We start from the raw sequence: 24,059 nt of genomic DNA, 5'->3' as shown, positions 1-24,059 counted from the left end.
CCCCCAACCCCCATACACAATAACCTCTGCATCTATTCTACTGCTCTACTGTCTTTCATCATCAACACTGAATCCCATCCCACTGACAGCACACACATTTGCACACAAGAAGCCACACAAAGTCATGCATGCATATACGCTTGTGTGCGCACACATACACGCCCTAACAGCCACCCTGCACTGTTTTCCAGGCCAGACCCACTGTATGTGTTTGATGGGCCAATACATGTGGTGTGTGATGTGGCTGACAGCCTCCTCCCTCCCACGCTGCCCTGCTTTTAAGCCCTCATCCTCCAGTGGCTGCCTGTCCCCTGGAGTAGATTGCATCTTTTATTTATCATTTTCTCTTCCTGGCTTTATCTTCCCAAGCTTTAAAAAAATAAAAAATTCTGGGGTGAAAATTGCAATCAGCATAACATGCCCTCCTCCTGCTGTGTACTCGCCTGTCATTCTCCACTCTCTGTGAGCATGCGGGATGAGACTGACAGCCCATGCAGACTCAGACACACAGACACACACACACACACACAGAGGGAGAGAGATGCATGTGCAATTTCCCTCTGTGTTTATCAAGCCCACACACACACTCTGACACACTTTTCCATCTCTTTAAAGCAGACAGAAGCACATGCATGGCCACAGTAAATGACCTCGTTACCCTGCCTGTCACTATTTCCCAAAGCACACACACACACTGCTTACATATACCTCGCTGACGCCTCACACTTTTTATTTAACCCTAAGCTGAGTGCTTTGCTTCCTAAAGCCCCAAATGACCGAGCCCATAAATGAGACTAATGCTGGGGAATCTGGTAAACAGGCCAGAGAGAGGGAGGGAGAGCTGCCTTCCTGTCTGCCTACTCCATGGCTACTATTGTGCACTGCACATTCTCTGAGCCCACAAGAGCTGAAGCCATCTCCACACAGATTCTTTGGAGGGATAGTAAGCCAAGAAGTGAGAGAGGAAGAGGGAACAAGGAGGGGGAAGAGAGAGAGAGATAGGGAGGGAGGGAGGAGGAAGAAGATCATGCATAAAATCTTGTTTGCAGAATGCATTAAGATTCAGATGAACTGGGGAGGGTAATGGGATTAGAATCCTGAACCGTTTCCAAGGGTGGGGAGTCGGATTGACAGCTGAGTCTATTGCACTGACGATTGCAGTGAAATATTGTGGCTCTGGCAAAGGCAGCCAGCCAGCCAGCCAGCCAGGGGGTTGCTGAGCCTATAGCACCTCTAATTACCCCGAGCTTTACCAAAAATAATGCCGCCAAGGGGAAAAAACATATTTGTCATTACCCCGTGCATATAGCTTGGGCTTTAAGTGAATATTGGAAAGGCAGAAAGAAAGACTTCAGTCCGTCTCACAAAGGTGTTTGGCAAACAAAACAGAAGCACTGTGGCTTTAAATCACCGTCCCTCCCACCCTTTCTAAATATCGTCTATTTAGCCAGCGGTGAAAAGATATAGGGGGCTTTTGTCTGCGTACCCATCGGTGGGGGCATGGAGAGCTAGAAAGACACAAAAATAGGAACAAAGTGCTAAGCTTCCAATTGGGATGGCTGTGGGCCATTCAATGCGCGCAGCTCAGTGGGTAAAAACAAGAAGAAGTGGGCTACTATTACGGGCTTGTCTGAAAATAGGCTGCTCTCACACACAGCTATAGGGTAGACTGGTGTGGAAATACCCTGCATTGTTTATAATAGACGAGACTAAGGGAGGCAAACACGAGCCCTTTAAAAGTCTGGCATGGCTCCAATGGAAAAGGCAAACCGTGCTAGTTGGGTGTTTTGTTGGTTATATGCTGTTTCCCTGCGTTACTCTAACGCTATGGTCCACTCACCGACTTGCAATACGTTGTCCACCCAGCCACCCTCCAACAGAGTGACACCCCGTAGGAAAGGCAGCTGGGTCTCGTCATTATTGTCCCCGCTAGTTCCACTTTCCTCTCCTCCAGCGTTGAAAGAGGAATACATACAGATTTCCTTCTCGCTTCTCGGGAAAGACCAATATACGATCCTCCGCTGGACGGGCTCCGGGATCCTTTCGAACCGCTCCTCCACCCTCTGGAACGGCCACTTCTCCGCGACTCTGCGAGCCGCGATATCGAGCAACGACTCGGGGTTGTGCGTTTTCCCATTTCCCGACCCTCCCGGAGCGGACCCCGCGCCGCCACACAGGACACCTCCAGCCCGCTGCCCCTGCCTGCACGCCGGGTTGTAGCCGGGCCGGCAGCAGAGCCTCTTGGCTGGGGGCTGCTGGACTCGCTCGGCCATGTTCGCACCGCTTCCAACCTGAAGCGCAGTTCCTCTCCGATCATATAAACGGGATAAGGAAGAGAAAAGGGCAATCTCGCACCGATTGTTTGCCGTACATGGAGAGACTGCCCTTATTTGGATAAGTGGGCGGAGCTTGTGAGTTCAGTGAAGTCCTTTGTGTTGTCAAAGTAACCGGATGGGCGGGATCCTGGAGAGCTGCCAGCGCACGAGTGGCGCTATAAAAGGAACTGGAGGCGGAATTCCCGAACGTCGGCAAATCCTTTGTGAAGCTTTTCGGGAGCGCGAGGGTGGAGCCCCGGCGGCCGACGGCCTTTGAAGTTTCCTTCTTATTTGAGTTTAAAGGCGGGGACTTAATCCAGGGGCGGCCTCGCAGTTTCCCACAGGGGTAAAAGGGGGCAAGAAAACTGACTTTTTTTTTCCTTTGGAGCCTCAGCTACCACCCCGGGCTCCAGCTTCTTCAATAACAACTTGATCGTTGTTTTTGCGGCTTTTTAGTCCAAAAGTGGTTTCAGCTGTCAGGCCGCAGAGGGTAAGAACATATGAAGGTGGACATGCCTGTCCTCTGTAGTCACATCAGCTCTTATATGGTGCAGCCAATTGACAAGTAATCATATGCACTCATGAAAGACAAGCTTTTTGCCTATATTATTTATTTTAAGGGGCGACTCTATTGATTTTTTACTTGGAGATCAGTATAATTGTTGCTTGGATACATAAAGTCTGAGAAAATAAGTCCAAAAGTTTGGTTGCGGTAACTTAAGATACTACCAGGTATACGGGTCAATGATGCTATCAAGGTAGTGTTTTTTAGAGTTCTAGTTCGAAGTAGAAGTTTTATCCTGGGCACCGATGTAGTGGTAATTTGGGGCTTTTAACAATTTCTTTGAACTTTTCTTTTTTCCAGGGTGGAATGATTGCACTGCATGAATCTTTGAAGACTTCAAAACGACAAAAATTGTTTGCTCAAGTTTCAGTTTGTTTTGGGTTTTCTCTAATCCACACAGGGTCAAAGTAAACATACAGGTTCAAATATATTCATACACTCACATCAATATTTTAATAAGTGGTTCTGAAGGTTCTACAGTGCCTTTTAACTTGACGATTCCAAGCCCTATTGACTTTCTTTGTCTGTATCAAAAGGATTTGTTTGACACAGCAGTACTCAAAACTATAGGAAAGTCCAAGGTCCTCAGTGAAGATCTAATTTAAACAAGTTGGGAAGGTCTCATAGGGGAATTTCTAAACAACTGCAGATGATCCAATGATGATCCAAGATCATCAATTCCAACAACTGTACATAAGCACAAATTATTCAGACATGTCAACACTTTGTCGAGGACTGGAAAGACCCAAACCGCCACCCTCAGATGGCAGGAAATTTGTTAGGATGTTCAGAAACAACCCAGGAACCATCCGAGGCTCAAACCTGCCATGAACTGGAAACTGCTGGAATACCAGCATCACTGCCCAAAGTGAAGCCAGTTTTACATCACCATGGACCACGAATGCACTGACAAAGAAAGAACTCCCTGTTCCAAAATCTATAGACTGAAATTTGCAGCTGCCTACATGAAAAAGCAAGATACCTTCCGAAGAAAAGTTTGATGGTCAGAATAAATAAAGATTGAGCAATTAGGCCACAATTACAAAAGGTAGGTTTGGCAGAGTAAAGGTGAAGCTTTCAAACCTATTCACTCTCCCAAGCATGGTGGTGGTAGCATCATGTTCTGGGGATGCTGAAGGTGACACTAGTACATTGCACAAAGTGGAGTAGAGTAATTAAGGAGTGCAACTTCCAAATTCTTGAAATTCACCTCAAATCACCAGCTGGACAGTTAAAACTTGCATAGAATTGGGTGTTCCAACAGGACAATGATCCCAAATAAATCAAAACTGGTTTTGGAGTAGATAAATCAAACTCTGGAATGGCCTCTACAAATTCTTCCAAGAAGAGTTGTGAGATATCCATAAAGAATTATACCAGAAGCTTGTTAACAGCTACCAGAAACATCTGTGGAAGGCGTTGAGGGGCATTTCACAAAATGTTAATGGCATTAATCCATTAAGGGGTTTGGCCCTGTGTGGATTAGTAACAATTCTAAATAATTTCAAACTTATGCACTCAGTTCTTGTTTTTTATTCCACCCTGGGAAAAAAAATACAGTCCAAAGAAGTCATTGAAAGCCTCACATTACCAAGACAGCACCGGCCACAACTGTAGTTCTAGATAGCTATAGGTATAACTTTTAGGCTTTTGTGTGTTTTTTTAAAGTTCTCATAGCCATCACGTTATCTTCTTTTTACTCTTTCCTGTATTTCAGTCTATCATTCTGCCAAACAAAAAAAGGAAAAGAAATGCTAGAAAATTCTCATAGGAGAGCCAGACCTAGTGTGTTTCTTTCTTGAAACACTTATGACACATGGATTAGTGTAGCCAGTTAACCACAAACTGTGGTACACTCATTTTTACTGGCCCCCACCTTGTCTGTTGATAATGCTAGTTCCATGTCTGTGTGTCATGAAAGGGCCCCCCCCAATTTTATAGGGGTAGAATACTCATCAGGGGTTAGGGTGTGGCTGCTGTTGCCCCCTGGTTTTTCCTGTATGATGAGCCACTACAGAAGTTAATTGTTATAAGCAAGTAACAAAGAAAAGCTGCCAGGTTGGGGTATGTTTTTCTAAATTGTCTATAAAAGTTGGCTCAAAACTACACTGGTATACCAGAATGTGTGTTTGCAATGTGTCTGCCTGCCGCATGTGTTCCCAGCTGCCCCTCTCATTGCTCTGTGAGTAAGTCTAAAAGGCTGGCCTTTGAACTGCTCTGAAAGTGATCCATGCCGTATGGACGGAGCAGATGTGGCCTAACCTGATTTGGTTTCAATACTTCCCCACAGGAAGTTCACAAAGCCAGCAGGTCCTCCTTTGTTATGTTAGTCATCTTTCTCAGAGGGTCAATGAAGCCTTTTTATTCTATTTTATTTTAACACAGTTATCATTTGCTTTATTCTCCAGACAGAACAGCTCCACACACAATCAGACATTTCAGCTTTATTTATATATATATATATATATATATATATATATATATATATATATATATATATATATATATATATATATATATATATATATGTTTATAAATTGTTCTATATGTCTTTATTGCATAGTCTGCTGCGTTTCCGTGTTTCTTTTGAGCAATTTGATACTGATGGACATAACAGGCAACCTCCAACTAGAGTATAAATAAGGTAATCTAAACTAAATGTTCCTTAATTTTCTTGAGAGCAACTGGCAAATAAATGTATTAAATATATTTAGATTTTAGAGTCATTCCTATAGCTTGATGGTACAGAGGACTACATATCCCAATAACCAAGGAATCTCATCATGTCCAACCACAAGCGAGAACTCATGGTGCATTAAAATAATACTGATTAAGTGTAATTTCGAAAACTTCTAGCGGGGAAACAGAAAAAATTACAAATTTCAGACAATTTCATACCCTTTTAAGTAAAGATAAAAAAAAAACATATTAAGCTGGAATTACAATTACGTTCTGAATTATATTTGAACGATTTGGCTTGTTCTACATAAGTTATACCGGTGCATTTTTGGTATTGACGGTCTGCAAATGCAACACAGAAGGGTATTTATCTTATCTATATTTAGATATTTATTTATATTTGGCATCTAATATTAGTGAAAGTGTTACACATTTAGAATAATTCATGAATACAAACAAAAACCAATGTTTTTTTCTTATTTTTACATTTTGCCGATATCACCTGAATGCCTCATTGCCACACCAGTTCCACTTCCCGGAACAAGGAGGAGCTGGGTAGTTTATCGCGGATACAAACACAAATCTCCGTTCCTTTTGGTAAGTTGGTGTATTTTGTGCCACTCTGAGTTTTATCAGGACTAACTGTTTTGAAAACATAAATTAGGCGGTTTGTTGCGTTCATTTAGACGGTCGTTTTACTGTTTAACCGAGAGTAAGTGCTCTTGTATCGAAAAGTCAGGCCTTAATGCACGGGTGGGCTAGCTAGCGGCAGTAGAAATGAAACTAAATGTTTCATCCGCGTCTAAGAAATGCATATCTGTTCCTATATGCATACACATTAAAATCGCTCGCATAACTTGATGTCTTAAGGTTGTAGCTAGAGACTGTGGTTAGTTGGTTAGCTAGTTAGTTAGTCGTTGGTCATTAGCTGCTTGTGTACCGCTGGTCGGAGCGCTTTACAAATGACTCCTGTTGAATGGCGCCCTAAATCTTTTCACTGTCGTAGGGACGATACACGAAAACTGTGGGAACGGAAGTCTTTGGGGGTAACTTCAGTTATCTAACAGATCATCTAAGTCCATTTGACGTTTTTAACTGTAATCAAACATAAAAAAAAGACTTCGCTATACTTCCTTGCTCTGAATGATCCTTTGGGGCTAACTACAGCCCAGCTGGTCCGTGTGCAATGAAAGAAGTGCGCCTCTGTTGTCCTCTTATTCATGGCACTTGGACAAAGTTAGTGACTGTGTTTGGGTAAAAGGACCGCAGTTAAACTAATAATAATGTTGTCATTGCACATGTACAACGAAATCGGGTGCAGTGCAAAGGTCTGGGAAAAAAGGCTTGAAAGTATTCCCATTGTAATTATTTATAAAAAAAAAAAAAAGTCTATAAATACACAGAAATTTCTAAAAGTAATCATAAAAAAGAAGGTAAAACACACATATCACACATGCAAAACAATTATCTTACAAGGTTCGGTTTCAGCAGTGTTTAGTGCTGTTGTAGCTTTTGGGTAAAAGCTTTTTTCTACATGTTTGTTCTTGTTTTAAATGTACTTAAACATCTGAGGACAGCAGTTCAACAGTGTCCAGATGGATCTTTCAGATGTTTTGGCAATATTATGTTAAACAAATGTGTAAGTGAGGTGTTCTTCCACCAAGATCGGACATGCTTGTGAGGATCAGCGACTGTATGGTCCATGAGACTGTATGGTTCCAGTTTGATCTGATATCAAGCTTAGGATTGCTAAAGTAACAGAATTAGACTTTCCTCCTTATCAGTGTGTTAGAAATATTTAATTCTAGAACTTGCATTTGTCTCACCAGCATTGGATCTCTTTATTTCTGTTTAAATGTCTTTACTTAACTCATTAATGTCTTGCTGTCGTATCCGGTAAGACTTATCACTCCCTGCAAATATGTGTGGTGTGTACACATCCTCTGGGAGCCTGCAGGTGGATGCTGGGAGGTTGTGTTTGGTATATGACAGGAGAGTGAGACATGTTTTTGTGTTATAATGCAGTTGCTGCTTGAACACCTCCCAGGTTTCTCTCCATTTATTCAGTTCTAGATTTTTTTTCTTGCTACAATTTTAAAAAGTACCTCACATTGTTAGGTGATATACACTGATCAGACATAACATTATGACCACCTAATATTGTGTTGAGCACCCTTTTGTTGCCAAAACAGTCCTGACCTGTTGAGACCCCTGTGCTGTGGTATCTGGCATTAAGATGTTAACAACAGATCTTTTAGGTCCCGTAAATTGCGAGGTGGGGCATGGATTGGACTTGTTTGTCCAGCACATCCAACAGATGGTCGATTGGACTGAGATCTGGAGAATCCACAGGCCAAGTCAACACCTCAAACTCGTTGGTGTGCTCCTCATTACATTTTTCAAGCAGCATTTTTGCTTTGTGGCACTGCACATTATCCTGCTGAAAGAGGCCACAGCTGTCAGAGAATAACATTACCATGAAATAGTGTGCATGGTCTGCAACAATGCTTAGGTAGGTGCCAAAGTAACATCCACCCAATGTTTCCCAGCAGAACATTCCCGACCACTGGTTCACCACCGTTCCTTCCTTGAACCACTTTTGATAGATACTGACCAATGCAGACCAGGAACTCCTCACAAGAGCTGCAGTTTTGGAGATGAACTGACCCGGTCGTCTAGCTGTCACAGTTTGGCCCTTGGAAAAAGAACTCGCTCAAATCCTAACACCCGCCCATTTTACCTGCTACTAACACATCGACCACGAGGAGACGATGTTCATTTATTCCCTAATGTATCACGACCAACAACACGTGCCATGATGAAGATGTAATCAGTTTTATTCACTTTACCTGCTAGTGGTCATAATGGTATCCTTGATCAGTGTATTTACTAGTTAATACAACAATTGGTTAATCTTACCTTTCAGAAAAATGAAATGATATCTGTGTTGATTTGAGAGTTGATTGTAATGCTGCCAAGTTACTCTTTGGGGAACCAACAGTTTACAAACCAAAGATATATGATGATATAAAAGAGCAACTAAGACTATAACCTATAAACAACTTTATATTTAACTTTCCTTTAAGTTCATTCTGAAAGTTGTCCATAAAGCATACTCCCCCTTTTGTAATATTTGAATATACACATATGTTTTGAGTATGACATGTCGCACATATTCACAGCTTTCTCTCGTGGCCATCTTTCTCAGGTCTGAGCCTCATCGTTCCTGAACAGGATGATCGACGTGCAAGCATGGGCAGAGTATGTGGTGGAGTGGGCTGCCAAAGACCCCTATGGTTTTCTCACAACTATCATACTGGCTCTCACCCCTCTCTTCATTGCCAGCGCTCTGCTGTCCTGGAAGCTGGCCAAGATGATCGAGGCACGTGACCGCGAACAGAAGAAGAAGCAGAAACGTCAGGAAAACATAGCCAAAGCCAAGAGGACCAAGAAAGACTGAGCTGGCGAGGGCTAGGATAGGGGCATTGCAAAGGACGAGCAAACCATCACGCTCGCAGGCCTCCTTTTCTAAACAATGACACGGTGCCCTTCCTTCTCCCAGACCTACTCTCAGCACAGGGCCACTATGCCTCATGTCCAGGGTAGGAGGAGGGACGCTGGCCCCACAGACTTAACAGTGCTGATGGACAGTACTGCCCTGAGGAAGCTTGTCTCAGTGGGACTTTGGTCAGCAACAGCACAGTAGTCATCTGTATAACGTTTTTATACAGTGACCTGCTGTTATATCGTGCAGCTGTTGCAACACCTTGCATTCCATTGTTGGCATCCCCGTTTTGCTGAAATGATGACATAATGAGAATAATGGAACTTTTTAAGCTTGATAACTTGCAAGCTATCCAAATGATTACTTTATGATCAATAAAATTTTCATGGTTGGTAAGAAAGCTTCCTTTTTTTGGATTTAATATTATGCTGTGTACTTATTTACCCATAAACACTGAATCAGAGGGCTGGTAATAAAATACACTACCACAAATTCAAAAAAGTAGGCTCGCAATGTTCAGTAAGGTGACAGCAAGTGCATTTAAGGGTAATACTCCTGTATGTGCAAGGTCTTATTGTTGATTATGGAGTTCTAAAATATAAAAGCATCAAACAAATCAGCATGATCTGCGGTACAGGAAGGTGAAAAGTAATATTTAACAGGTGTGCCTTTATTAAATATCAATTTAAAAATAGTAAACCAGGATTACATATTAAACAACTCGTGTTTCATGTACTGTATGCTTTTAATTTGGATGCAGACCTTTGCTCATTTTATTAGACATTTTTTATTTTTGTTTATAAGGAGAAAGTGAACCTTCGCTTTGACTCAGTGTTGTAAAATAAAACATTCAAAAGTCCACAGGGGTTGGTATTTTTATGGGTGGCGACTGGCTTTGAGTACTCGTGAGCCTATAAAGAGGCAGTCAAAGCAGTTTAGTGTAACTGTTTTCTATTTCTTAGTTTTACTTCCCTGCGTTCAGAGAACTGATGTCTCATGACTGCTTTTAGAATGACAGACATGAGAAGGAAGACTGTTTTAAGCTAACAGTCTTCCCCTCTCTCTCTCCCCAATTTCCTGTCCATCTCTACTTAGTATCCAATAAAAAGAGCAAAAGTATATCTTTGACCATTTCAGAGGATTTTTAAAAAATTTGGTAAGCCACTAACCACTAACTTTACAATGAATCATCCAAGCATTAAAAGACTCCTATAACTTTAGGGATGAACCACTGTTGTGTCTACACATAACAAAGAAAAAAAAAACAATTTCAAATTGTACCTCTAGGCACTTTATTACTAGCAGCCTGTCACAAAAATACATCATTACCATTTCTGTAGTAGAATCTATGAAAACTGCCAAAGACAACATGGTTTGTAGAGGTGTAAAATAGTATTTTTGCAACAACAGGGTGACAAATAGGAATATTTTGGCATGCTGAGCAGTTTGCCCTTAAAGAATCTGGACAAACGAAGAAGTGACAGCCTTAAACAAAACTATCTATCGAAGATGATCGGTATCTGAAAGTTATGTCCTTAAGAAATGGGGGAAAAAAATGCAGCAAAGATCTGACACAGATGCAAAAGTCTCATCATAAATGGTCTCAGTGGAAGGGTGGCTGTGAGGAATCTATGCTTAAAGAGAAACAGGAAGAAAAGGCTGAGTTATTCTACAAGAACTAGACTGAAAATTCAGTGATGAATGCAAATTTGACATTTTTGGGTTAAATCGTCATGAGCATTGTACAGAGGAGGTCAGGAGAGAGATACAACAGTGAACATCTACAGCCATCTGCAAAACACAGCACAGGCTCTGTCATGGTTTGGAGCTGCGTTTCAACCACTGATGTTGGAGATCTTAATAAAACTGATGGAATTACGAACATCAGATTATGATCCTCCATGCAATACCGTTGTTCAGCATGAAAATCATCCCAAATGCATTTCAAATGCAGTAAAAAATATACGTGGATAGAAAAAACACAATGGAACACTATCAGTCATGGATTGGTCTCCCCAGAGCCCAAACCTCAATATTACTGAAGCAGGGTGGGATCATCGGGACAGAAAACAGAGCAAAAAGCAGCCAAAATCCAAAGAAGAGCTTTAAATGTCCTTCAAGAAGTATTCCTGTAGAAATTACAAGGAAAACCTGCCTAAAAGAGTTCAGGCTGTTCTGAAGAATAAAGGCAGGAATACCAAATATCGACTTTTTTGCCTAGTTTACTGTATTTTTATAGGTTTGCACATTTCAGATAAATTGCTGCATCTATTTCCCAGTTTCCCAGCAAAATAAAGAAATCAGGAGTAGCTCAAGACTTTACACAGAACCGTGTCTGCCCAACATATACTGTCAACATAAGTGAGAGAAGAATGTCTTTAAATCCATAAACTGCAACATTATTATTATTATTTGTGATCTTCAAATCAATATTCTGTAACAAAGAGACAATAGTTCATTTAATGTAACCACATTTAATAATTATACTTATTTCACTTTCCTGGTAACGTAAACACCCAAAATTTATGGGGACGTTGACGACATTGTACTGGAAGGAATTTCCAATATTAAATCTCAAGTAATTTTATTGTAGGGCCCCTTTTTGTTGATTGGATTAGTCTTTCTTGGAAGTGGGCATCCAGGAGCCAGGCTGGAACGTGTTTGCAGTGCTGGTTGGTTCCTCGTTGAATTCTTGCTTGTCGAAGCTGGTGGCAGCTGCGTGGCCCTTGGCCACAGTCCTTGCTGGAGTCGCCACCAGACCCTCCTTGTACTCTTTAGCCAGCAGAGCCCGATCTTTCTCCTCCACCTCCTTGGCTTTTGTTTTTATCTGCTCCCTGTTGGATTGGTTCTTCAGCAGCTCCTATAAAATGCACAAACATACGTGGATACTCAGGGTTTCTGCAGCCATCGTCAAATTCTAAGACATTTTCAATACTGCACACAGTGCAGCTGAACACCATTTTAAATGTCACAGAATAATGGAAATCCCATGAGGATATTTCTGACTAATAATAATAATAATAATTCAAATAATACTTGTATCAGTGGTTTCTAGATATAGACTATAACAATAATAATTAGAAGCAATAATTCCCCTGACCAGGACTCAGATAAATGTCATAAGCTTATTCATTTATTATATAATAATTTACCCTATTATGCTTTTAGAGAGGCTGAGGCTCCAGGTTTTGTATATGGATAAGCAGTCTGAAGTCTGGGGGTCAAGCTCAGACTTCAGACTGCACTTATGTCTCTGTTTCTTACAGTTTTTTTTTAATTCTCAGCTCTCTATGATGTCAGCGAGAGCAGGTATCCTGGATGCAGTGAGTTTAGGCAAACAGCTCTCTCTTTAAGCCCCAGAAGCCCCAAACACTTTTAACGTTTACTTGTTTGCAAGCAGCAACCAATCAGAGGAAAGCTGGCTTTAACAAAGGAAATAGATTAACTTCAGTCAACATTTTCAGGACTAGCTGACTAGCAGTGTTTTCTGCAGGTTTCAGCTCAGTGAAACTCAACAGAGAAAGAGAAGATTAAAAATAGACCACTTCTGCTTTGTGAATGTATAACACTGCACTCTTTGGAACCTCTTAACAATAAGTTACAATGAGCTCCTGAGATCATGAGGGCACGCAACATCTCTGACACTCTATCCATTTGCATCACCCACCCAGCTGGACATTATCTGATTGTGGTGTTGGAAATCTTGAGCTGGCAGTTTCGTGAAGATAGGAAAATCTGAGTATGTCCTACTTGCTGGAAACTACAAACTCTCCTGCAAAACTCAAGCGGTGATAATTTCCACTCCTTAATCGACTATCTCTGTTTCGTCTTAGAGCGTCAGCTGCTCACCAGTCAAAGTTAAAGGAGAAATTAAGCTGCACTGGGAAGCTTCCAGGAACAAATGTGTGCACGTGTCCAGTATGAAGTAGGGCATTCAACAGAAGAATAACAAACGTGTTCAGTTAACCTGGATTGGTCCAATAAAACCTGGTTAAAAATGTAGTACTTGGAACACATCGGTAAGCTAACATGACAGGAGACATTCGCAATATAAACCACTCCATGGAAACAGTTATAAACTGGTCACAGTCCACTGGTGGAATAGTTACCCACTTGAGCCACTGTTAGTGTCCAGTGATGTTAGCCTCGCCCTAGCTCAAGGAGCCAGAAAGGAAGGGAGGAATGGGCATAATGCTGTTGTGTGCTGGCTGAAATGAAGGACTGGAAAAGAGAGGGGAGAGCTGTGGCCAAAAAGCCCTGCTTTGGGGAGGGAGACAAACATACTGAGCTGCTTTTCCAGCCTGTTAATGACAGGATTTAATCCAATCAATTTATGTCGGCTTGGACCGGGAAAAGAGGGAGCGTGACAAGGGGTAGGGTAATGTGTGGGGAGTGAAGCCTTGGCCACATCAACACTGTCCAGCTGTCAATGGCAGCTATTGGGCAGACGCGAGGCAGAAAATTGGAAGAGAATGTTCTGGCAGTAGAGGCAGGGGATGGCATTGGCTACTGGCAGGCAGAGTGGACAGAGAGATAGAAAGAGTGCCTGGGTATTGGCCTTCCAAGGGATTTCCTATAGACCTACATTTCACAGGCCAAATAATTTCCAGCATTCTCACATTTAAAGAGCAATAAACCCAGTGAGAGGTACACAAGGGGGAAAAACTGCACTCCTTCACCATTCCCATATCACAGGCTGCCAGAAATAAAACACAAAAAAGGCGAGATGCAGGCTTCTGCTGGAAAAAAAAGGAGAAAGAAAGTAAACTAGGACATGGTGTCAGTGAGCCCCTTGTTCAGAGGCTGATTTTGCTCTCAGCCTCACCATCAATGCACTTCAGCTGCTGTTTATTTTAACACCTGTCCCCCAAAGTTCCCGGATTCAGTTCGAGACTGTAAGATAAAACAAATCAAAGCCTTTCTCCTTCCCATCTTTGCTTCTTTCCCTCCCTTGTAACCAGTCCCCCAGAGTCCAACCATCAGCACAGTGGGGAGGCTGGGTGGAGACGTACCTCGATGGAGGGGGGCTCCTTCCGTCTGCCTCGGATCCAAGCTGGAGGAGAAGCAGGAGGAGGAGAGAGCAGAAATAAGACGAGTGAGAACACCCACACAAACATATGCTGCACAAACACAACCTGCAGTCATATTTAAAAGCTGCAACTATAGCATCACAGAGTTTCGGGGGCACTTCAGTAGCTCAGCGTAACTACCGGGTAACCAAACTAGCTCGGGGACTGTATGCGGGGTTTTTTTTTGGTTTGTTTTGTTTCATTTTACTTAGCACTCTATAGGGAAAACATCCAGAGTTATACACATGGCAAACTCAAAACACTAATACTGCTTTAGTGTAGGCAGAACAGGGCCATCGGGCTCTGCATCTCAGAGGGGAAAGAGGGGATCTGCTCTGATCTTTGAATTTGAAAGCACACACTCTGTCATTCTTCATCAATACCTCTGTCCTTCTTCTTCCTCCCGAGCAGAACTGTGTCTGTCTGTCCCCCCCCCACACACTTCTTCTTTTTAAGAAGCTCTATTTTGGCTGAGCTGGCTGCACAGCACAGAAGGGTAAAGGGAGCCAGCAAGAAAGAGCGAGAGAGATTTTGTAACTCTTCCTCCAGCTAGCACGGGGATTCTGGGCCTCTTTTATCCCTTTCTTATTTGCATCCTGATGAAAATGCATGAGGGATGGGGCGAAGCAGGATGAGGGGTTTAAGGTGGATAAAGCCAGTCTGAGACAGAGGGAACAGTTTGTATCCAGTTGTAAGAAATTTGAAACACTATTTTATGGTACGGTTGTATAACACTAGCAGAAGGCATCTTTGATAAACTCATGAATACCCTTTTCACAACCCCGCCCCCCAACTCCATCTTGCAGTTTGGGGGAAAAGAAAAAAACAAATCAGTGGATTAGCTGAGGCCCCAAAAGATGCAACCATGAATATGTCACTCCAGTTTATTTGTGCAGCACTTTTTTTTCCTTTTAAATAAACTCTCCCGGATAGCTCTTTTTGTAAACACTGCCATTTATCCATGTTAGTGATAGTTAAAATATGTAACAGTGATGCTACTGCCCAGACTTACCGTCCCACTCCATCGGAATGCTGCCTTCCATATATTCATATTCTTTAGCATTGGCTGCTTCTACTATCCGCTTGGCACGGACAATCCTTCCTGGAAAAAAAAACAAAAGCAAAGAAAAAAAAAAAAAAGACAGCATGAGGAAACAAGAGTGAGATAGAGACGCCCAACAACGATGCATACAAAACGCGAAACAGGACAAACACAAAGCGCAGACACAATGCTCTCAGTCTCCTGCTCACGCAGACGCACAGATACAGACAGACACACAAATACGCAGAGGGATGACAGCGCCGTGACAGGCCATGGATGATTACCTCGCGGCCCTCGGGCCCTTCTCCTCAGATCTTGCTGAGTGGCTCTAAATCTGGGCTAAGCCTTTATGCAAATCAGCCTTCCTTTAAACCAACCAACCACAGCCCTCCTCACTGACAACCTCTTCCAATCACAGCTCTCCGGCTAACAATGCCCTCCAAAATCAACATCAAGCCGAGCGGGAGACAAAAGAGGTCAGATATGACAGAGAACAGGAGAGGCACGAGCTGCGTGGAATATTAAGTGCTCCTTTCCCTATCTGTATACAGCACAACGCTCGCTAGCAGCAAGGCCACCGCCAATTATTTTGGACAAATCTGCTGATTAGACAAGTCGGGCTGGCACACAATGACACGGAGATGGTGGCAGGAGCAACGGAGAGTGATATAGGCAGAATAAGAGAGAGAGAGAGAGCAAGAGAATTTAAAAAAAAAAAAAAAAAAAGACCCAGTTGTGTATGTCTTTGGGTGGTGCTACAGAGCGTCACACAGTGTTCACTAATAACAAGCGCTGTGTTTCCATAGTTTCTCCTCACAGGTAGCCGGGTGTCTATCCTATCGCTTCCATCCCTCTGAGAAATGATGAGGCAAAAGAAAGAGGAGGTGGAAGGAGGGAGAGTGATGATGCATGGCAAACATGGCTAGAAGGAGAGAAATGGATGGGCAAGGAAAAACAACACGCTCCAAAACACAGACAATCTGTCAGGAATCCATCACAGTTTCTCCGGAGCTGACTGGACATGGACAAATGGAGGCAACCACCTCCATGCACACTGCAGACTGATGGCCTTAATGTTTACTTCAGCCATAACAGATAGCTATGGCACTGGGATGGATAAATGATGACATCCTGGAAATAAAAAAAGAGAAGAAGAAGAAGAAAGTGTCGACTGTGTTTTTGCTTCACTTGTGTCACTGAAATGTATTTGTCCCGCTCAAGTTCGTTTTGGGGAAGACAAAAGCATTTTTCATCCATGTTCCCTTCTGTAATTACTTCTTATGAGGATGATTCCTTTCCATACTTTATCCAGCCTATATAGTAATCAGGTCATCTAATTAGGCTACTATTGCGTTGGTTCTGCCTTGGTTCCCACTAGATTGTCACTATAGGGCCCCACAGGCTCCAGTTTTGCAGCCTTATTTTAGTGGTATCCAGGTCTGACAAAACACTGCATACTTTAAACACCCCAAAACTGCAAAATAGGCCCGGCAATGTGCAAAAAAACATTGTCACTTATTTACATTCATGCCTTAAAATGTCTTCTGAGAAATACTTTCCTCGAAACCCCCCCCCCCCCCACACACACACACAAAAACAACTGCCAGCAAGCAAAAATGCTGTGCTCTCCGGGCAATACTGACAAATGCATTTAACAGGTATGCTAATTATGAACAGATCATATCCATATTTGCATCGGGTATGGGTGGCAGCAGACAAAAATGGTACAATTATATTACAGTCCCCACAAGCAATGTGCTTAGCTGCAGCTAATGCCTGGCTAATAAGCATAAAGAGAGGCACCCACTTTGTCTCTCTCTGTCTCCATCGCTCTTCACTGGGTTGCATCCTCCCCCTTTACTCTCCGTCACACTCCAACATGGCTGTCCTCTTGTCTTGTTGCTTTTTGCAGCCCTTCCACCACAGCCTTTATCCCCGCATTTAAATAACAAATACAGTATGTACATATATTTATGAAACACGACCGATCCTCCCATCACATACGTGTTGGGTGGAGGTGTGTCAGTCTGATATGGTGAATCTCCCTCTGTAGGTAATCGCTGTTCTTGTACGGCTATGAAATGAAACATGCACAAACACAGAGACACGGGCCATAGTCATAGTTCTACAACAGCTGATATAAGAACGCAGTATTAGAACTACAATTAGTGCATACAGCCTTACTTTTTAATTAATGTATCATAACCAAACTGCCAACAACAATAAAAATGACTATATTTACAAATCATCTCTTTTCATATCATTCATATTCGTCTGCGTTTGTACCTAAAATATCTCAGTTATATATCGTTAGTGTGAGCTTTACTGGAGTCTACAGACTTTAGGATTCCTGACACATACAGTCATCAGACCAGGTGTAAGCCATCTTTCTGCTTCGCACTTCAGCCTTGCACACACCTACTCCCCCACCTTTAGAGAGAGCAAGAGAGCGGTGGGAGAGAGAAAGTGAGGTATGAAGGGTGTTGGGAGCTCTCCATCTCGGTGGGCCCCCTTGTGACAGGTCTGCCTTCTCATCACTCACTAGGGGAAACCTACTTACCAGTCAAATGCGCACAACCACGGACGCGCGCGCGTACGCACAACTGGCTGGAGAGCAGGCAGATTAACCTGAGGGACAGGAGCGAGGACGCTGCCTCTTACTGTGAAGGACAAACGCAGTGCTGCGTTGGAGAAGGGGAGGGGCCACCGGCAACAGGAATGAAATCCCACTGCATAAATATTCATGAGCCATCTCACCTGTCTGAACGCGACTCATCTGTGAGCCTAGCTGTGGAATCTGTGGGGGAGGGATGGGAGAGGAAAAGGAAGGAAGGAAAGAAGGAAGGGAGGTGACAGAGGGGGGTTGCTGTGGCAGCCACACTTCAATCCTTCCCACTCGTTAAAATAAGACATGATGCGCTCCGAGGGCTGCTCTTTGAACCCCGAACACACCCCGCTAAACTCCATCACCTGCTTCAACACACACACACACGCACACACCCAACTTCACACATCAGCTCCCAGGTGAGTACCGCTGAGGGCGACCTGAGAGGTTTTTCACCTCCACAATGTCATTCCAGGCATCTTGCGCTGTCGCCTCCACTGCACACTTTTCTCCCGCACTCCGTTTTTCATTACAGACGCGGATGTCAAGGGAACGCACTTCGATTTGCAACATCCGGGTAATGAGAGTCCTTTAACGTAGACAGGATGCAGCTGAATGAGCTCTCTGCATCTGACCCCAGCTTTGTGGGTCTGAATTGTAATGCAGACTTTAAAAAAACTGCAGACTTTAAAAAAAACTGCAACAACATCTCAGCAGAAAGAGGCTTGTTTTTTTTGTTTTTTCTCCTTCCACTCCTTGTGCTTGTGGGAGGTGAACCAGAGATTTTTAGGCCTGGTTCAGTGCAGAAACAAAAAAAGCCACCCTGAAGCAGCGAGCAGTATTTGAGCTTCGTTTATTCCTCTCCGTGCTACTGGAGAGGAATGGGGGACCAGTACGTGCATCGTAATGGACAGCTTTATGAAGATGGAGTGATCCGATAAGCTTCAGGGATACAAGGGCAAGCAGGTAACAATATGGACAGCCCCCACAACTCCCTCACTCCAATTTCTTTCCCTGGGAAAAAAAGATGGAGGGGATGTGCGAGGCCTGTAACCATGGTTACCCATTAGCCCAGAGCCAAGTGATGCAGGATGCGGTTTAGAGGGAAAAGGCCAGTCGCTGTTTTGCATCAGTTCAGCTGGGAGGAGGAGCTTAGGTCTAAAGTAGGCTTCCTGCCGCTGCTTTCACTTCCATTCAGCCCTCGTTCTGTTTGTCCCTGTTGCCGTCGATCCCGCTGAGGCTTGGAGCGCCTCACTGCAGGAACAGGGGAGAACAACTCATATCGAAGTAGTAGCGCTTTAAGAGGAATACTTGGATTTCCCCTGTGTTTTTACTTTTAACTAAAAGCTTAAGGCTAGTGGAGATACCGTGGCCCCGTCTGCCCAAGACCACCCAAATTCAAGTTTCCTTCCTGCCCAGTGGTTATAAAAAAGGAATGTAGTGAGCCAGGAAGTCAGCGTCCTTTGTAAGGCTGTGGAGCGGCATGGAGCCCCTTGCTACCTCAGCGGCTCCTAAGAGGCCCATCTGTGTGATGTCCATACACCAAGCTGTCCACCCCTTTCTATTCACCCGCATCACTCCCATCCAGCCCTCTTCCTTTTCCCTCCATTGCACCTTGAGTCCCCCCACTGTTTCTCCGCGTTAACCTATCCCCACCTCCCCTCTCTCCCCCTCTATCTGCCCGCCTGTTCCACCCACTCATTTCACCCTCTTTCTGTCAGGATACCCTTCTTTCACTTTTACTCTCTCCATTCTCCCCACACTCTATAATTTCACCCCATATGTCAGCTTTCCCTTTGTTCTTCGTCACTCACTTTCCCGTTACCCACCTTCTTCTCCACCCTCCGCGAGTCTCCCTCGCCCTTATCTTTTCTCCCATACTCCTCACCTTATTTCTCTCTGCCTGTCTGCTTTATTAAAATATTCTGAATTGAATGAGCAGTGGCAGGCTGCTCGTGCGCTGGCCTGTCTGTCAGCCTTCTTGGTTGAGTTTCTGACCGACAAAGACCCCCGAGGTGTCAAAACACCTCGCTGGCTATCTTACCGCGCAGAGCTGTGACCGTGCTGGATGTGAATCACATCTGGGTCATCTGGCAACATTTCTTTAAATCCATTTTGCTGTCTTTCTTCTGTTGGCAAGATGTCCGTTTGGAAGATGTGAAAACAATGCAACTGACATTCAGACTTAATGTATTACAGATACAGTCCTACTGCAGATAGGCAGTGGTTAATGGACCTGCGAAATGCCACTTAAACCCCTAATATTGGATGGAGGCCCACTTGAAATGTTCCGCCATAGAAAATAAATGTTCCCATCTCTCATTTTCAGCCTCTATCCTTTCAAATGCCTTTTTAATGAAGTAGTTAAGCCACTCCATGATGTACAACCAGATACACATACAAATACACACTTGGCAGCCATTTTTAGAGACATTAAAATGCCTAGAAGGACCCTGCCAGTATACACCAAGATGAGCTAAAGCCTATAATGATTAAACAACCTTCATTTAAACTGCAAGCATTGCAAAGCTGCTCATCAATTAGCGTGATTTACTGTGGCGTCTCTGGACGTAGCTGCACTGTGGCAAACGCCGACTTGGTGTCCTACTCTAGGGTAGACCTTCCTTCATCACACCCTGGGGATGAGTCGTGGCAGAATAAACAGCCATTTGGACCCTCGTCGCTCTCCGCTGTGACTCCTTTCTGTGGAAATATGCGGCTTGAATCAACGCTCTGATGACACACAGCCATCTGTTGTTGTCTTAAGTGTGTTAGGGCATGAAGTGGAGAGAAAACACACAATGGCAGATCTTCTTCTTCTTCCTTTTTTTTTTTTTAAATACAAAGCTGATAGTACACAAAGTGTGTAGCTGTCATTTCACTTAAAGACATCCACACACAATCAAATACGCGTACGCCAGTGCAAAAAGCGCACACCTCCTCCCTCGGTCCCCAGAGTCGCCCATCCTGAAATAGCAGAACTGAGGCCTTTTCAGTTTTTCACTTCATAGAACAGAGCTGGGGAATCAAATAAATAATAGACAAAGAAAGAGGGATAGTGATAGGACGACAAGTCAATGCATCTTTTCTCTGCAACAGCGTGGTGCACCTCTGAATCTCTTCCATTCTCCGTGCAGCGTAGAGGACCAATAGATTAAAACTGCATGGCACACACTGCGAAAATGAATAGCGCTAAAAATACATCCTTTTCACTGAGACATGAAAGGAAACTGCCTTTCCCCTGTCCAGTATTGAGCAGCCATTGATTCCAAGACAAAGGCTACACCTCCTCAAAGAGGTAAGAAAAATAGCAATCATACAGGCAATTATTTTCAAATGTGCCTGCAGCGGCCGATAATGTCAGTGCGCCTCTCTTACTAAATAAAGGGAGGGAAGGCAGGCGTCAAAGCTGCAGGCCCACTGCCGAAGACAAATGAGCCCATCCACAGAATGCTTTGCTTTCATCTGGGCAGCATGACATGGAGCCCCATGCAGCGTGAGGAAGAGCCGGGCCCGGGGGAGAGATGCACACAGAAAGAAAGAATATAGATTCTCTATTTAGCTCTGTGGAGACAACACCGAAGCAAAGACCTTCTAAGACCAATGGCCAGATTGCCAGTGGCTCTCTAGTAGCTCTGCCACAGACAACAATCGCTGGGCCTCCACAGCCTATAGCGCATTTCTTTCTATGAAGCAGCAGCACACGGTAGGCCTTTATAGCCCAACCTTTTTTATAAAGACAGAGACTCTCGCTCTTTCTCTCTCAAGGCAAGTGCTTCAGACCCAGGCTCTTTCATTTTGATGAAGAGCAGCATCTGAGGAGAAGGGGTTAGAAAGCTCTCTGCTGGGTCTAGCCCTCCTCACTGCTGAAATACTCCAGTGTTTTGAATAGAAATCTTCACTGGAAATACTTCAAAGGAGGAAAAATCCAGTGGCAGCGATGAAAGGGAGGGGCGAGGGAAGGAAGGGCTACGTGAACGCAAATAAGAAGGGCAACCTAAGAAGAAGTTGTTGAAATCAGATAGGACAGATGCACACAAAAAAGACCACCCCTGGCTGTCAGGATTGCTTATGCCCCAGATTTCTAAAGATAACAGACTGAGAGAGAGGTAGAAAATGGAACCAGGAAAGCATGGATAAAGGTAGAGGTGGATGGAAGGAGCACTAGGGGTGAACAAAATGAAGTGAAGATAATGCCGGAGGATGACCGCCTCACCTGCATCGACTGCTACTCATGTGCTGCAGTGGAAAGCCCTGCGGTCCATGCCTAAAGAACCTAAAGCCCCTTCTTGGCCTATCAGTTTAAGATCAAAAAGAGCTCGCTTTAGCAAGACATATGGACTGAATAATGTATCTGCTTTAGTTCCACAAGGCTGGACAGGCTGAGTGCCAGAAATAAAAGGAAGCAAATGTGTCTGCCATATATTCCTTTATGTTTATTATGAATGTATATATGAGACTGTATACGTGCCTGTCTGACAGTCATGATGGTGTCTGCTAGGTACCAGTTTTCCTATAAGCCAACTAGCCTCTCTACTCTGTCAGTCATTGTGATGGGACAGTGAACACTTTTTCCTGTAGCGTGCCAAAAAATGGGCTGCTGTGATGTCTCATTTGAATAGTCTGACAGCCAGGGGTAGAGAAGCGGCCTTGTAATGAATTATAAATACAAGGTGGGTGCAGGTTTCCCCGCAAACTGCTGAGAAAAGGTGAAGCACAAAGTCAAGTTCAGTCGAAAAAGAAAGCAGGCTTGCAACCTGCCAGGTATTCGCTCCTCTTCAGCAAACCAAAAAAACGCAGACAAACAAGCAGTTCGGGGTTTTTTGTTTTGTTTTTACAGCACCTCGGTGTGTAATGACTATTCACCCGCTGCAAGTGAAAGAAAAACTTTATCTAGCCTGTAAAATGTGGGACCAAGAGAGGGAGACAAACACAAGCTTGTGTAGGAGAGCAAATCCTGCTCACATGCAGTGATTCTGGAAAAATCCTTTGGAATCAATAAGCCAGATGTCTCTGATGTTTTCTAAGCAATATCAGTCCAAGGGAGACAAAGGTCCTGCTCTGTGACCCGCAAGGCATGTTGTTGCCCTTTTAAGTCAGTCAGAGAGGGTGTGAAGGACACCACTGGCATCCCACAGGCCTGACACAGTTCTACTGCTTGGCTTGAGCATTACATACCGTAGAACTGCCACGTCTCAGAAGGGATATATGACCTTATAAATCCTCACCACAGAGTTGAGTAACAATTTCATCTGCAACAGTGGAACAGCCAAAAACCTCACTGCACTGTCTGCCTCGTCTTCTTTTATGTCTTCTTTCGGCCGCTCCCTTCAGGGGTCACCTCCATTTCACTCTTTGCCTAGTAATCTCCTCTGTCACACCACCCCTCAAATGAGATCTCACTACACCATCTTGTAAACCTTTCCTTTCATTCTTGCTGCTATCCTTCTATCACAAATCAACCCTTGACAGGTGCCTGCACCCACTCCACCCTGCCTGCATTCCCTTCTTCACCTGTCTTGTCCACTGTCCATTGCTTTGCATGGTTGACCGCAGGTATTTAAACTAATCCAGGTATTTAAACCTCATCACAGAAAACTTCACTGCCAAAAAACCTTAAATGCAGTTACTGCAGCATGGACGTCTTCTTTTTCTTCTGCTTCTTTCAGCTGCTCTCTTCAGGGGTCATCACAGCGAATCATCTGCCTGCATCTCACCCAATCCGTAACTATCCTCCACTGTCAACACATCTTTGTGCAGGTCCTCCTTCACTATATGCATTAAATCTTCCATCCAATACGACAATGTTGTTATTAAGACTAATACGCCATCTAGTGGCAATCTTATGACACTACAAGGCTAACGTGCATATGAAAAACTCAATACAGAGAAAGAAGACATGTCACATGCATTGGCACTGAACTAGCATTAATAACTATTTAAAAGTGAAAGAAGCAGTAGTTAAACAGTAGTTAAAGCTGTAGATGCTAATGTTAGCACACATGTTAGTTTACCTGTCCATGTCTTCTGCTCTGGGATTAAGTAATATTTGTTCCCCAAATGATCGGTCCCGACGTGCTCGCGTACTACTCCGAAGCCACGCCGTAGGATTGCAGCAATCCTGCTCATCTTATAGGGTTACCCAAAGCCCCTGTGTGTGAATATGTATATATAAATATAGTTTAATGCAGCTCTATCCGCTGTTTGTCCTCTCACGGTGATCGTTTATGCAAGGGTTCATGGGTTGGGAACAGAATGAACAAACTAGTTTGTGATTGG

At 43.7% G+C, this 24,059-nt stretch overlaps 3 protein-coding genes and 1 long non-coding RNA gene across 6 annotated transcripts in view; 2 read left to right on the top strand and 2 right to left on the bottom strand.

Moving 5' to 3' along the window:
- Positions 1-2,273, bottom strand: part of LOC146657599 (zinc finger SWIM domain-containing protein 6-like) — a 47,871-nt gene extending 45,598 nt beyond the window's left edge. The window contains exon 1 of the mRNA XM_085425796.1: positions 1,841-2,273. Within this exon, the coding sequence (XP_085281922.1) occupies positions 1,841-2,273 (433 nt within the window). The remainder of the gene's footprint in view (positions 1-1,840) is intronic.
- A 430-nt stretch (positions 2,274-2,703) lies between these two features.
- LOC146657597 (uncharacterized) lies at positions 2,704-16,974 on the top strand. The gene is made up of 3 exons (XR_014914076.1): positions 2,704-2,805; positions 14,026-14,159; positions 15,982-16,974. It is a non-coding gene; the product is annotated as an uncharacterized LOC146657597 (long non-coding RNA).
- smim15 (small integral membrane protein 15) lies at positions 6,072-9,464 on the top strand. Its single transcript, XM_085425803.1, has 2 exons — positions 6,072-6,156; positions 8,768-9,464. The coding sequence occupies exon 2, from the start codon at positions 8,795-8,797 to the stop codon at positions 9,017-9,019; it is 225 nt and encodes a 74-aa protein (XP_085281929.1). The 5' UTR covers positions 6,072-6,156; positions 8,768-8,794; the 3' UTR covers positions 9,020-9,464.
- ndufaf2 (NADH:ubiquinone oxidoreductase complex assembly factor 2) lies at positions 9,497-24,048 on the bottom strand. Of its 3 annotated transcripts, none has more exons than XM_085425800.1 (5): positions 23,795-23,984; positions 16,983-20,483; positions 15,146-15,235; positions 14,077-14,117; positions 9,497-11,924 (listed from the first exon to the last, which is right to left on the bottom strand). In XM_085425800.1, exons 2-5 carry the CDS (start codon positions 17,263-17,265, stop codon positions 11,679-11,681), a joined length of 660 nt encoding a protein of 219 aa, XP_085281926.1. In that variant the 5' UTR covers positions 17,266-20,483; positions 23,795-23,984; the 3' UTR covers positions 9,497-11,678. The 3 variants fall into 3 exon arrangements, with proteins under 3 accessions (XP_085281926.1, XP_085281927.1, XP_085281928.1); XM_085425801.1 differs by having other exon boundaries at positions 9,605-11,924; positions 16,983-17,102; positions 23,795-24,048; XM_085425802.1 differs by lacking the exon at positions 16,983-20,483 and having other exon boundaries at positions 9,605-11,924; positions 23,795-24,048.
- Positions 24,049-24,059: the final 11 nt, after the last annotated feature.

The sequence above is a fragment of the Rhamphochromis longiceps genome, linkage group LG12 (genome assembly GCF_057381845.1).
Source record: "Rhamphochromis longiceps isolate RC_006_pf linkage group LG12, R_longiceps_female_GT1.1, whole genome shotgun sequence".
Lineage (NCBI taxonomy): Eukaryota > Metazoa > Chordata > Actinopteri > Cichliformes > Cichlidae > Rhamphochromis > Rhamphochromis longiceps.
The sequence above is the reverse complement of the archived record's forward strand: the minus strand, read 5'-3'. Positions and strand labels throughout refer to the sequence as shown.

Excerpts from the sequence above, each read along its gene's own strand:
- smim15 (XM_085425803.1), top strand. The coding sequence starts at position 8,795 with ATGATCGACGTGCAAGCATGGGCAGAGTATGTGGTGGAGTGGGCTGCC.
- ndufaf2 (XM_085425800.1), bottom strand. The coding sequence starts at position 17,265 with ATGTTTCATTTCATAGCCGTACAAGAACAGCGATTACCTACAGAGGGA. Across the intron at positions 15,236-16,982 it reads TGGAGACAGAGAGAGACAAA|GAAGGATTGTCCGTGCCAAG; the intron begins GTGGGTGCCTCT and ends TTTTTTTTCCAG. Across the intron at positions 14,118-15,145 it reads CATTCCGATGGAGTGGGACG|CTTGGATCCGAGGCAGACGG; the intron begins GTAAGTCTGGGC and ends CTTCTCCTCCAG.